Below are 15,104 nucleotides of genomic sequence, written 5' to 3'. Positions count from 1 at the left end.
GGACAGTAGCACTGTTAGTAGCGGGTGAACAGCCAAAAGTTTGCTTGGAATATGCGTATTATTTATCTACTTACTTATTTTTATTATTTTAAACTTGCATCATTGATGAAGAATCCCAAAATTTTGTATTTAAGTAACCAATGTCTGTATTAAAGAAACCAATAGTATTTGTACTGACATAATAAATTAATGCTTTATTAAATAAAAAATATGGATTCATTATGAATTAGCACTGACAATATTATTTTGATTAGATGGAAAAATCAAGTACAATTCAAAAAGTATAAATGATTTTTCCCCCTGCCAAATGGTATTTTGAATAGATCTTTGTGGTTATGGATCTATGTTATCTCTGTTTGTAAGGATGTGTAAATGAAGTGACAGTTCACACCCTCCTCTATCATTTCTTGGTCCTGAAGTATTCAAGCATGAATACTGCATAGTCTGAATACTGCGTAGTCTGAATATGAGTAGATCTGACGTGAACACACAATGTGCATAGCTAGTAGCTAACAAGATACCTGGCTTTAAGGCTTTCTTACCGAGGCTTCTGACTTGGATTTAAACAACTGCATAATGCTTTTCAACAAAGTGTCTTCCAGTAATTATTCTGGACCTATCATCTAGAAAACATCAGTAAACATCAACCATGTAATAATCTATCTGTAAGTTTACACTGAGTGTAAGTATCATTTCGTAATGACACTCAGGAATTAATATAGCATGACCAGTAGCATCAGTTACATACAGTACTCTGAGGAATTAACTTCTGTAATCAAACACAGTGAAATATTTTGCAGGGCTCAAGGTGATTTGAGGAAGTCACATTCCTGTCTTTTACTGATAAGTTAAAAAAACCCCCAAACCTGCAGCTTTACCTGTTGTTGGCACAATCCACTTTGGCAGTCCAGGTGCTTTTGTTCTAGCTGGTGCTAGTGTGGTTTTACTAAGAGCTGTGAGAGAGTTTAAGAAGAAAAATGAAAAAGGAAAAAAAAAAGAAAAAGTTCCATGAGAAGAAAACCTAACAGGCTTTTATGTGATGCCAACAATTCCACATTAGAGAAGAAAAAGTAATACTGTGATGATACACACAATTTTGGTTTCTTTTTTTCTGATTTGGAAAGGGTTTACTTCTAAACTGATTAATTGAAAGAAAAATACCCTATTTTTTTCTCAGCAACACTTAAAATTCCACTGAGAATAGGTGAAATTAATTAATTCATCTCCTCCCCATCCCAAATTGAATAAACAATTATTACCAGGTCTGGCCTGTGATTTATCAGATGGCTTTGGTCTTGCAGAAGTGAGACGTGTTTTATGAGGTGCTAAAAGAAATAAGGTTCAGTTTAAATGTTATGTGTAAAAGGAACACCGATAGTGTGGTGTAATTTGCCAGAAAAAAAGGTCCATGCATCAATGCGATACAGCAAAATGGACATATGAGAATTCTATGAGTTCCAATCCAAAATGCACGCTGAAAATGCTAGTTTCTTTAGTGGTCAGATGACTCCATCATGCAGTCTGACCAGTTACATTCATGTTTAGGTTTAGGAAAAGATATAAAATATTTACAGCCAGTTACCCAACTGTATATGGATACAGAGTTAGCTCTGCAAGATATCCATGGCCTTAAGACATTTAATTAGGTTCTGTAAAAAACAAACAAACAAAAAACCTCAAAATAAAACACCAAACTGAACCCCCCCAATCAAATATTCAGATAAAAACAAGAAACATTAAAATATTGCCGAGAAAACAACTGGAAGCATTCAATGCAGACACTGTGTAGGGCTGCTGAAGCATAGTGTCATCATCAAGGTTAGAATCAGAAGCCTTCAAGCTTTTCTTATTGTCACCTTTCACTTGCCAAATTATTTTGATATTTTAGTTGTTACAGAATCTGTGTGAATCACACTGAAAGTATAAGCAGTAGTCACTGTCATCTTGTGCCAAATTATCAACTTCCGTAACTCAATTTTTTAAATAAATAGAGCTAGCTATTTGATATTTGAATTTAATAACCATTCTATCCACAACATTTAATCCAGCCTCTCTGAAGTGTCAGAGAAAATACTTACGCAGGAAAGAACATACTACTCATTTTTGACATTTATATTTGGGAAAAGTTTTACAGATTTAGCTTTAGTATTTTATAAGGAAAAACATGGAAGTCAGTTACATTTATGTTTGCAACACTATGTATTTGAGGATCCAATACACAGCACTAACACTGTTTGAAAGCTTCCTATCATCTTTGTGGCAACAGTGATTAAACCTTGATTTTCAGAGCAATGTACAAAAAACATTTGATAAGGGGAAAAATAAATTTTCATGTTATATATCTAAAATAGTTTTAAAGTTAATAATGAACAGACCATTAAAACTTAAACCATATTGATTCTACTTAAGATCTACAGACTCTCAATACAACAACTTAAGAAAATCCTAAAAATTACCTGTATTGAACTGTGGAATTTCGGTTGCTAGAGCAGTTTTGGGCTTGGGTGAAATCTGGTATGTTTCATTGGGAACTGAAAGTGGAGATATTATTGCTTATCGAATGCAAATTATTTCCTTTTAAGCAGAAGGTACCACAGGTGGAAAGGAAATGCAAACTGTCTTTGTGCAGACCATAAACAAAAAGAGTCAGTGCTAGAAACAATGGTCAAAAATCATGCTTTTTTTACAGATAAAAGACTTTTCAAGACTGGGAAGATATATATCATTAGTAAGTCAGACAAAAGAAGAAGAGATGATCAGGTAATGCATCTTCATATGATGCTTCAGCCTTGTACACGAAGTACTTATTTCTAGAAAGAATTGCATGAAAAAAAAATGGCTGGAAAATTAAAACCAGCAACATTTTGTACATGCACTGGAATGGGATTAACAATTGAACAAGACATAAAGATATATTAAGGTATTTCTGTTGATTAAAGTGTAATTTTAGCCATATAGCAAAAGCAGAGAAAGTAAAGTTTTATGAAAAATAAACTGACATAATATTCTCATTACCCAAAGTAATTTTGGACCCATCAACAACATGAACTGTTATAAGGTTAATTGATCCCAGGTGCGTTGCCCTTGGAGCTACAAGAAATAAAACATTGTTCTGTGAGAAGTGAAATTAAAGAAGTTGGATTTCATTAAGGATCTGTGTCCTCTGTTTCCTAAAAACCTATCTACACATCTGCTAAGACAATTTTAACAGACATGAGACAGACACATGTTCCGATTAGTCTGGATGTGTTTTCATGCTGACAGCCAGACAGTGCAACTATTCTGCTGGGCTCCCACCAACTTCAGAACATACGCCCTAAAGGTGGAGTTCTGACAGTCTTTGGTTTCTCTCACACTGGTATACTAATTTGCAACTTCCCTAAAAAATTTCTAAAAGCTTGTAGTAATGTATTTATCTTTCAGACATTCTTCCCTCATTCAAATTTGATTGAATTTAGTGAAAGATGTCTAAGTTACTAGATGAAAAGGAAAGACTGACAGGCAGAGACACACACTACGTGTCTCTTTCTCTTTCAGAAATAAGGTTAAAATATAGTAGCTGGAAAGTAACCAACTTACTAGCATAAAGGGCAGTGGCTAAATAGTGCCATTTGTTTTTAACAACTTTCCTAACAGTACTTTATTTTGTATATACATCATTAAAATGATTTAAAATTTAAAAGGAAAAGAATAAACCTATGAATTCTGTTTTCTAAAATTCTTTGCCTAAAACTAACCTTGTAGTAGTACCAAAACATGGCACTTGTAAACTATGACATGATTGGAAATAGCTCTTACTCAACTGAGACTTAGAATCTAACTTGGTTACTTAACAGAAAGCCTTTCAAAATAAGGCCTTTAGAAAATACATCTTTTTCCTGGACTGTTCACTTTCATTTTCATAGTAATATATATCTACAGTTCTTGAATGAATATGGTCCCTACTTAAATTCTTTTGGGCTACATACAAAGGGTTAGAAGTCTAAGGGAAAAAAGGGGGGCAATGATGAAACTATTCATTAACCTATTTGCCTAAAACTAAAATATTATCAGTTTGGAGGTTAGATCAGAGAATAAGAAAGATTAGGAGCTGCTGTTTCTTATAATCATGTTGTCACTCCTCCCCTAACAATTTTTTTTTTCCTGTAACCTTCCTACCTAGGAATTTTTATGCAAATAGTTCACACCCAGGGTAAAGGTGAGGTATCACCACCCTTCATTATAACTATGCATCCCTGAATCTACTGTAGCTATTGCAAAAATCACTGCTAGGAAGAAGGTAACTATATTCTTAGCATCTAACTATCTTGGACTGAGATTCTGTAATCTTGAGTTTCAAAAGTATTTGAGAAATTGAAGCAAGTGTATTTAGGGTAATAAAATCCCACAAAAGAAAAGAACTTAGTGAAGCTGGTTACAGCAGTGTATTTTTATTAAAATGAATAGAATTCCTCACATTTTTAATGGCTACTACCCACCAATTCAATAAACAAATGTTGAAAAATCCAACCATTTTAACTTCTGCTCTCCATGGAAATGCAATTCTTGGGCATTCTCTTTGATATAATTTATTAACATACTCTGATTTGAACAATGATACTAATTTCTGTCTACATATCATGCATGTCACATGACTGCAGTACTGAATGACAGCAGAAAGTGTAACTAAGGCAGTGCCACAGTAACACTTTTAAAGTTAAAAACTTTAAATTACCAGGTTTAGTCTGTGGTACTTCTGGCCCAACAGATGTTTTGGGTTTGGAAGGAATGAGCAGTGTTTCTTTTGGAGCTGAAAGAAGAGGAAAAAGATTATTATTGTATTCTTCTGGAGTCATGATCCAATGCCATATTTAGCCCACAGAAAATGCATGCCTCAAATGCCTGAAAAAAAGACAATAACAATTCCATGGCTTTCTGGAACCTGAAACAAAATGACTATCCAAAACACAGAAAAGTTCTAGCACTGCGCTGTAGGATAAGATGAGTTAGTGGCTAAAATTCTTGCTCTAAAATAAAAATTAGACCAATGACTTTGGTTGGAGATCTGACAAATACAGGCTTCTGACCAGACAGGAGCTGTAGGTTATTTGTGCTTTACTTCTAGGACAGAACTGAGACTCATTGTATTAAGAAACATGCATGTGTATATGCAGAATGAAGGATAGTGGAATGATGTTACACAAAATACCACACCAGAGCATGTTCTCTAGAAATTTCTCCATTGAAAAATTAAACACACCTACATTTTAACTTTAAGGAAACTTATTTACCCATTGTTGCCTTTGAATGCTCAGTGGTAGTAGATTTTGTAATAATTGGTTGTGGAGTTGTCTGATGTATTGCTGTTAAGGAGAAAATGTGAAGAATCTTAGAATATTAAACTGTAACAGAAGCAAAGTAGCATTTGCACTATTTCTAAAACTTTCAAAATGCCCCAAAGAGTAGCAGAATATTTTTAGCAGATATTATTATCTTTCTATTAACTTCTCTTATACATTTCTTCTATAAGAAAAATGGGAAGAGACACAGCCCACTGTAACTATTTTTAAGACTACTTTTGTTTCAGTATAGCACACAATGTCAGTTGCTAACTGTACAAGCACATTACAAAGGAGTTCTGCTGCATCTTATGGATTAAAAAAAAAAAGTGCTCACAGAGAAGCATCTCATTGCCAGGCAGTAATCAGAGAGAACTCAGCCTATCTAGCCACTGAAATTTGTCAACACCCGCATTACTACATTTCAGTCATCATTTAGCTATATGTAATAGAAAGGAGGAAGAACATTTTTGATGCTATACTACAAATCCTACTATTATTTTCAGTGTAGTTTTAGCATATTTTGGATTGACTGACTTAATTTTAATGCATTTGTTTCAGCACAAAACAAGCTACGAACAATTCTGTTAAAAAGCACTAAACCCGAGGCTAAGGGAAAGAATGATTAAACACAAACACACAAAATTAAAAGAATGACTCCATTACCAGGTTTGGTGTGTGGCACTCTTGGTTTTTCAGATGTTTTTGGTTTGGTATGAATGAACTGTTTTTCAGTTGGAGCTGAAATAAAAACAAACAGCACCCGGAACAATAATTGAAAAAACACACTGCTTTCATAGTACACAAGGAACATAAGTACGATCTGATCTGTAATAAGGCAAGTTATGTAAGGGTAAAGCTGAAAATCAATCAGCTGGAATTCCTGCAAAGAAAGGAAAACAAATTAAATAGCTGCTGACACAGATTTCCCAAAATTATATACAAATTTGTAGCTTTGGATGAAACAGTGAAGAAGTGAACAGCATACAGTAAAGTAATGGGACAAAAATAGACAGTAGTAGCCTACATCTTCCACATCTGCCATACACGAGTATCTGAGGACAAGATATATTTTTGAGTGGACCCTTCGTATCAGACTTCGTTTATAAATTAACTTCTTTGTTCTTATGTGGGAACTATTCAATCTTGCTATCTTCATACTGTTCAGTTAAAAATTCTTGCCACATAGGAATCATTTACTAGAAAAGGTTATCTTAGCACTTGCTAGTCTGTGATCCACACCAATGTGAGAGGTCCTCAAAATATCTGCCTTAGCCTGTGCATTCTTCATCCCCCTTGCTCTGAAGAACCATTTTCTGCATATGAATATTGCACCAGGTAGCCCCAAATGTGTATGACAGGGCACATAAACTTCATAAGGCTATATAGAGAAATACCAAATGAATACTAACCTGAGTATCAATGCATACAGGGAATATATATTAAAATAGAAATATGATGAAAAGTATTTTTCATTTCCTATTCCTCAGAAAGAAAAAACATAGTTCAAAGATTATTAAATGGCTACTAATACTTCATTAATGATACCATTTCATTCTCAGAAAATTATGGTCAATGTCTGTCTCTGAAACTGAGGGACAGAGAACTGATTATTAACAAAGATTGCTCAAGCAATTCTTCCTGCTGCCCAATACTGCTTGGATTAATTGACCGTATTTGGTCCACATCTGACATTTATGTTAAGAAGAAATAATTCTCAGCTAATGTTTCATATATTTAAGCAAGTTTTCCCAACATGGATGACTCAAAGTTAGCAAAGAAGATGGCTTTAACAACTAGTATTTGATTTGGAGGATCACATAGCTGGTCTGTTTTGGTGTATGTTTTGCTATAGTTGATACCTTAACATCTTCCTGCAATTCTCTTCTGTAAAATTATACCGTGAGGAGTGAAGCACAAAAGTATTTTAGGATGACAGTATCCATACCTCAGATGCAGAAATTACAGGAATCACTACCTGCACTTTAAATAAAGTCCCATTTTACTGGAAAATATATAACATCTGAAGGAATTACACCATCCTGCTGGAAAGGCTAGAAGACGAGGAAAAGAACCTTCAAAAGTAAATGAGCTCATGTGTTATTACCCTTACCAAGACCAAAGGGCAAACAAGTAACTAGAAGCAGAGCAAAACTTCATTATTAGTTTTTAGTAGCATGTAATGAGCTCTCTCTAAGAAGATCTTCTCTAACAAGAATGGAAAATAGAGTAATTATTAATGAAATGCACATGATTACCCAGTGTTGCCTTTGTTCTTTCAGGAATATGAGGAATCATAGTAGTATCTGGTTCACGGAAGGTTGGAATTATTTCTGTTGGAAAAAATGTTGATAAATGCTCAGAATAATGAAGAGACTCTCCCCTTCTCTCCCTCCCCCATAAAAAACCCCCTTCAGCACCGTACTATATATACCAGGAAAGGGATGTTTTAAAACAGCAATGGGCATTTACCCTAGAGATTTATGGTTACAAAGAGTTCATTTTTTTGTTTGTTTTTAACATCCAGATACTTAAAAAACAACAATAACAACCCTTCAGTGAAATCACTGATTATCTTATAGAGGTCAGTTAGATTTATGATGAGGAGTCTCCTAACTGAAATACAACTGAAGGGAATCCTCAGTCTAATCTGGATGAAAATGTGTATATAAAGGAAAAGCACTGTAACAGCTTTAAGAGGCTTCTCTCCTACATGGTGCAAATAACTGAAGTGTGTTGCTCAGATATAAGCTGTGAATAACTTTTTGTCATTGATTTCAACATACAGGTCACTATTATTTCTTCTTCTGGTAATATCTGCATAATATAAAAAAAAATCCTGAACTGTTGTAGTTTCCATCAGTGGTATGACTTCAGTGCAGCATTGCAGAGGTTTCTTAAGCTAGAATTATACCCAGGTAACAGCAAATGTACTGTTGACAACTCCCCCCACTGCCCACCCTGAAAGCAGTTGCTCAATTATCAACCGCAGCTTTACAAAAGACCAGATAATTTACCAGGCTTGCTGTGTGGAGCATCTGGGATGGGAGCTGCTTTAGGTTTAAAGGGAGTATGTTGTGGTTCTTTAGGAGCTGAAAGAAAAGACCTGTTTTAAGGGTTTATACTCTTTAGAAATTGGACAGGGTTATTGCACAGGCACTGCATGCCTCGTGCTTACAAAGAAAAACAAGATCCTTACATGAGCGACTGAAAAATTGAGTGACAGATACATACAGGAATTCAAAGAGAAAAGAAAATCATGATGAAAATATGGGTGGAAAATTGATCAAGTAAGGAAAATCTGGAGTTGAGCAACAAAAACTGGAAGAACAGACACAACTGTAGTGGACATGTTTCCATCTGTATTTCAGAGCTCATAACTGCAATACCCGTGGCATGCTTGTCTCTTACACGTGTCAAAGGAATTACAATGTGTGTGAGAGTGAAAGAAATTTTCTGTGAAGACAACAAAACAGCTAGGAAACTTTCAATACCTGGAACAGAGTAGAATTAAGTTCAATAGGTAGAAAAGAAAACAAATCGAAACTACAAACAGATGACGTGAAAAACAGACTAATAATATATATATAATCTGTGGTCCGGGGGGCAGCAGGGAAAAAATAATAATGACCAGCTCAAGGTAACATTTTTACCTGTCGCTGTCTTTGGTTGTTGAACTGTAAATGCAGTAGGTGCCAAAACTTCATAAAAACAAGAATGTACACATAATTAGTGGTAAGTACAAGGAAAAGGGTAAAAATACTCCCTTTTATGTGACTGATTTTCTTTTCAAATTGGAACACATTCTTAAATTTGTTTGTTTGGGTTTTTTAAATATTATTTATTGGTGGAATTAGTGAATATACACTCACTCAAAAGGGAGTTCATCTGATGCTTTCAGAACCATCAGGAGTTACAGAGGTTTGGCAGCTCGCTAGTATGTAAATCCCTACTAAGTACACTTTTAAGGGTCAAATTCTATTAACCGGGCACACAAACATATGAGTGGTTTGAGTTACAGATATTTAGAGTCATACACGAAGGGCCTCAAATATGTTTTTCTCTAAGCATCTTTTGATAGGCACAGAAGAGATGCAATTTCTTCCAAGAACATTCTTATAATGTTTGTACGTTGTCTACCCTGCTATGCAGATTATTCACCAATGATAGCTGTCACGTGGCTGAAAAGCATATACAACTGATCAAAACTCAGCCATTAAAAAAACAAATCAGCTCTATCTTCCTTTAAACATGTATTTAATGATCATTAGAAAATCTATTTGTTTGTAATATGAAGAGATGTTAATCAACACTTGATTCATTGAGGAAAGACAACTGAAAAGAAACCCTTAATAGTCAAGCACAACATAACAACCATGTATTTACCAGGTTTTGTGTGTGGTACATCTGGACTTGGTGATGCTCTGGGCTTGGAAGGGACTCGCCGACTTTCTTTCGGACCTGTGAAGATGAGCAAAGTTTTGAACACGTTATTGAGGAGGATGTCTCAATACGCAAGTCTTTTAATTTTCCAGACCGGAGATTAATTTTCTGCGAAGAAATTTTTTAGGAAATAATTCTTCCATTTGAAAATAATCACAAAGAGATCTCCTGCCAATGAAATCAATATTATGTTAGTGCAGAGACTAAAGACAAAGTGACTGTAACAGTGCAGTATTGGATTAAATCTCCACTCCTCTCAGCTCTATCAAACAGAGCTTTCTTCCTAGTAAACTGCTCTAGTTCTAACAGTTCCCCTAGTTGTGCTTCTCAAGTGTTTCATATTCCAAAAATCTGCTGCTCATTTAAATCAACTTTGCATTAAAAAAAAATCTCCAGCAGAGCAGTCAAAGCAGAAGAAACATGGAAATTTACCACTAATTTTAAAATGGACTGAACTATTTGCAAAGTTTTGGGAACAGGAAAATACTGTAATCTTACACTTGTAAATGAGTAATTAGAAAATACAAATACCTCTGGCACATTATATGGAAATTAAGATGCAAATTTTCCTATGTGCAAGGGCTCAAGATAAGTGTAAACCCCCACATCCCTACCATTATACAAATTACTGACATGTATAAATATGTAGTTGTTTATCTTGTTCCATGACAGCTATGCAGCAAAATTCGATTATGACAGTAAAACACAGCCTATTCAATAAGTATCTGTGTACCTTCAGAGAACTCATAAATTTTGACAATTTTCAAACTGATGAACTTTCATGCACTAAACGGCAAAATATTGATAAGCTTACTTGCTCTAGTTGGAGGAACGTGTGGACTGGGTGATGTTTTCAGTTTGGAAGGCCCATGACGTGTATCTTTAGGAGCTGAAAGAAAGAAACTGGGTTACACTGTACTAAAATTTTCCGAGGTATCAGTGTCCACTACCACCCATAACAGTCAACAAAAACAGAGCAAAGATTTGAACCAAAGATATTCTATGGAAGTGATGCAAAAGAGAAAGCTTTTTTGGAACAAAATCAGGCTATAGACAAAAGAAATAAACTTCTGTGACATATCATCAACTAAGCATGGGACAGAATTACTGGTTCTATTTAAGAAGAGGACTTAAAAAAAATAAAAGAGAAGGAAAAGAAAATAAGTAGCTTCAAATAGAAAGACACCACTGCTCTGTAACGGAGGTTGTATTGGAATGATCTGCAGTACCAGATTCAAATAATAAAAATGCCTTAGTCAAATGGATCTGCCCCAAGGAATCATATGACCCAAAGATCACTGAAGTGATTCTGTTTGTCAGTGGAATTGAGGTTTGAGTGAAACAGAATTATTTTTCAGACCTCTCTGAAGGACTGAATTTCATTTAGTAAAACTGGAAGAGAAGGAAAGCAGAGAAAGAGAACTTGCAGCATGCAGCTCTGCTCACTCAAACCACATGACTAACTACAACAGTGCCACCTCTACAGTATGACTGAGAACCTGTTAAGTTTGGACCCTGTTATGATCTGCCACCTTGTCTCTTATCATTAAATATTGAAGGAAATTGCCCTATGTCATGTGCATAACAACTGGAAAGGCACAAGGATCTTCCTCAATTGTTTTGTAGAAAATAAGAAAAGAGACAGAGAATCTTGACTTAAATTATTAAGGCACATACAAAGAAAGGTGACAAATTTTTGCAGGCCTACTCTTAATGATTTGTGTTGAAGAGGAAAGGCAACATGACTGTTCAAGGAAAAGAGTATCATTACCTACTGTTGACTTCGGTTTCTCAGTTCTCAACATAATTGGTTCCAGAACTGCATTAGCATGAGAAAAAACAAAAACAAATATTACCAAGAACAATCAAAACATTACAATCGCTACCTCCACAATGATCATACCATCCCTGCTGCAGCAAGTAACAGATGGTCACTCCTCCTTGAAACTCAATACACGTCAGAATATTATGCTGCTCAGAATTGCCTCCAGTTCAAGGTAATAGTTCTAATACAGAACAGAGCCCAAATATAAATCTGAAGATTTTGTAGTAAGCCACAAAGAAATTGTGGGTGGTTTTTCACCTTCAACTTTGCACACTTTCCTGACTTATTTCAAGGTTTTGATTCAGACAATAGGTGCAGACTTACTGGGGGGAAAAATGAACCTTAGTTGTCATCTACCTGTCCATTTCTCCAGCAGTACCATCTAATACTGCATATACGTTGGATACGCATACTGAGTCTGGCTGGGGTGGAGTTTATTTTCTTCATAGCAGCCCCTATGGTACTCTGTTTTAGATTCATGACCAGAACAGTGTTGATAACACACCGATGTTTTAGCTGTTGCTGAATAGCGCTTGTTACAGCATCAAGGGCTTTGTTTTTCACTCTGCCCCCAAGCAAGTAGGCTGGGAGTGGGCAAGGTGCTAGGAGGGGACACAGCCATGATAGCTGAACCAAACTGACCAAAGGGATATTCCACTTCACATAATGTCATGCTTAACAACAAAACTTGGGGGTAGTCTTTCCAAAGGACCAAAGGCTCCTAGACTGGCATTGGTCTGCTGGTGGGATGTGATGAGTGGTTGCCTTTGTATCACTTGTTTTTTTCCCCCTTTTTATCCTTCACTTGTTAAACTGTCTTTATCTTGAAGTATGATTTTTTTCTCTCTCTTTTGCTCTTCTGATTCTCTCCTCCAACCCACTGTGGGGTGGAATGTGCAAGTGGCTAGCTGATGCTTAGTTGCTGACTGGGGTCAACCCATGACAATGCCTCATGCAATTGCTAGTGTGAGTTGTATAACTTTCTTCCTCCATCCTTAATTAGCCCACGGTTGTATATTGCTCTATACCAAGCTGTGTAAACAACATTGTAGAAAGTATTACACATTCTTAAATCCCTGAACAACATATGGGCTATGCAAAAGTGAACTGAAAAGTATAAATAAATGATTGTGCCTGGGAAAGACGAAACAAGTACACAATTTGAGAAATACAGAAAAAACCTTTCCTCTTTGCAATGACATCCCTCCTTCTCACCTGTTACTTTCCCAAAACCCATGCAAATTCACACAGGAAAGACCTATTTTCACTGACAACTGCACAGAAAATGTCCACTGTTGCAGTGACTTAAAATGTAAAAAAGAACTGAAGATAAGAGATTTTAAAATTACCAGGTTGCTTGTAAATTCCACATGTCATGACATGTGATACTGTATTTTATCCCTCAAAGAATGCTCCAACATATACACCCAAGGGATACATGTAAATCTGAAGCTCCACTGATCACAGTAGAATTCGTAAGATACACACATCAGTGTGATAAGATAAAGAAACAATGTACCTACCAGGTTTGGTTTGTGGCACCTCTGAGCTTGGTGATGTTCTAGGTTTGGAAGGAACACGCTGTGTTTCTTTTGGAACTGAAAAAATAATAAAATGCAACTATTAAAATCTTTCAAGAACTGAGACTGACAGAAGGCATAATATTAAAAAAGAACAAATGCCTTTGGGACCTTCTGGAAACACAAAATGCTTGTATGAGTAATGGAGAAGTATGAACGTCTGGTATACAAAGAAATAGTGCTGATGGAGAACCTCTGTAACAGGATAACATAAAGCAAGGCCAGTGTGGATGGACTAGTATAACAGATGAAGCAGCACATGACAGAAACTTAGTATAGAGGCACGTAGTCTAAGGTAGATCATGGTGCTTCCATTCACTTTACAGAACATATTTGTGTGAGAAAGGCCAAACAAGATGACTATGAATTGTTAGTGAAAAATTACAAAAAAAAGGTACAGAAGGACTAAATTTAATAGTAAAAAATTAAGACAGTGGAGTACAATGGAGATGTACGTGTGATGCTTGGTCTATACTGAGAAAAAAGCTAAATGTGATGGTCCCTGTAGGTAAAACTGTTACCTATTGTTGGTTTTAGTTGATCAGTTCTAAGTGTTACAGATTCCAGGACTGTATCAGAAAAAAAACATAAAAGCTATTATGAAAATTGAAGAGAATAATTCCACTTACAGTTACTATTACTCGTCTAGGAAGTGGATTTTGAATTATATACTTTTTATACTACCTCATATAAAACCTGTTATATTAAACAAAGTCTCTGAGAAAGCAGTGTAAGCTGAAACATAACATGAGCTTAGTTCTCCCATGTGCTTCAATAAGATATCCAAATATGTACCACTCCCTTATTCAGAAAATGGATTTTTAGGGATACAAATCTCTTCCCTTTGCGGTGTATTTCAAATGCAGTTTATATATACAATTGGCACCAGAGACCACAAGATTGTTTTCTGGATGCTATATTATTAAAGGGCATTATGGTGTATTGCATTGCATGGTCACATGTTTCAGCTCAGAACTGGTATGGATCTAAAATAAAACTGGGTGTTTACGGGGTGTAAGGATGTGAAATTGATGCTACTTTCTTGCATTTCTTACATTAGAAACAGGCACAATAGAAATGGTGGTATCCCTCTCTGTGTCAATTCTTCTGTGTGGGCAAAAAAAAAATTTTCTTTGGATCTTTTAAGACAATCACAAGGTAAGTGGATGATGCTGTAAAAAAAGTTCTGTATATTATAGATTCTTGAAGAAACAGTAACTTTTGGGTTTGTCTTTTTTTTTTTTTTTAAAAAAAACCACAGAACAGTACAAACTTGTAACATTTGTGTGACAAAACCATTTTTTGAGAAGGCCAGACTACCATAATAATGAAAAATGGCCACAGAGGTAAAAACTGAGTTTATGAGAAGCTGCATTTTAAGTTGTAGTTCAGAAACAGTGTTTTACAACCAGCTGCCATGGTTAAAAAATTATGAAAGAACAAGGATTTTCACTGTTTTAAACATGAGGAAATCATATTTAATAGATAACATCAGCTGTCAAAAATATTGCTCCATGTCTACAAGTTAAAGATCTTCAGTAAAGTGATTATCATGAAATTTTTCACATTTACCAAAAGATAACATATGTTGATATTTGATACTCTTGTAATCTTCTGTTAATATTATCAACTGGATAGCAAAAGACAGAGAGTAATTTTTTCTGCCTACCGCTGAATTAAACTGCATTCATGTTTAATGACATAGTATAAAAATCCAGTATTTTGGAATACGGCATAAATGACCATTACCGCTAATAAATATTAATATTTATAAACAAATAGTAACTATGCACTGGGTAATTTACTCATTCATGCAGGAAACAATAATGTCATGAAATTAAGTAATTGTGACTTCAAAGGGAAATGTGTTTATTCTAACAATGCAAAGCAATGTGAGAAAGAACTGTACCACCAAAGTAGCCATAATATATGCTTTAA

General features: G+C 35.2%; 1 protein-coding gene across 1 annotated transcript in view; it reads right to left on the bottom strand.

The window, feature by feature from the left end:
• The window catches only part of ABI3BP (ABI family, member 3 (NESH) binding protein), a 151,244-nt gene that overhangs the window by 39,897 nt on the left and 96,243 nt on the right, over positions 1–15,104 (bottom strand). The window contains exons 16-23 of the mRNA XM_010567665.1: positions 13,110–13,184; positions 10,576–10,650; positions 9,705–9,779; positions 5,985–6,059; positions 5,271–5,342; positions 4,715–4,789; positions 2,457–2,531; positions 879–953 (exon numbers count right to left, since the gene is read on the bottom strand). Of these exons, the coding sequence (XP_010565967.1) occupies positions 879–953; positions 2,457–2,531; positions 4,715–4,789; positions 5,271–5,342; positions 5,985–6,059; positions 9,705–9,779; positions 10,576–10,650; positions 13,110–13,184 (597 nt within the window). The remainder of the gene's footprint in view (positions 1–878; positions 954–2,456; positions 2,532–4,714; positions 4,790–5,270; positions 5,343–5,984; positions 6,060–9,704; positions 9,780–10,575; positions 10,651–13,109; positions 13,185–15,104) is intronic.

The sequence above is a fragment of the Haliaeetus leucocephalus genome, unplaced genomic scaffold, assembly GCF_000737465.1.
Source record: "Haliaeetus leucocephalus isolate CR32 unplaced genomic scaffold, Haliaeetus_leucocephalus-4.0 Scaffold228, whole genome shotgun sequence".
In the NCBI taxonomy this organism is placed as follows: domain Eukaryota; kingdom Metazoa; phylum Chordata; class Aves; order Accipitriformes; family Accipitridae; genus Haliaeetus; species Haliaeetus leucocephalus.
This window is presented reverse-complemented; position numbering and strand designations above follow the sequence as displayed.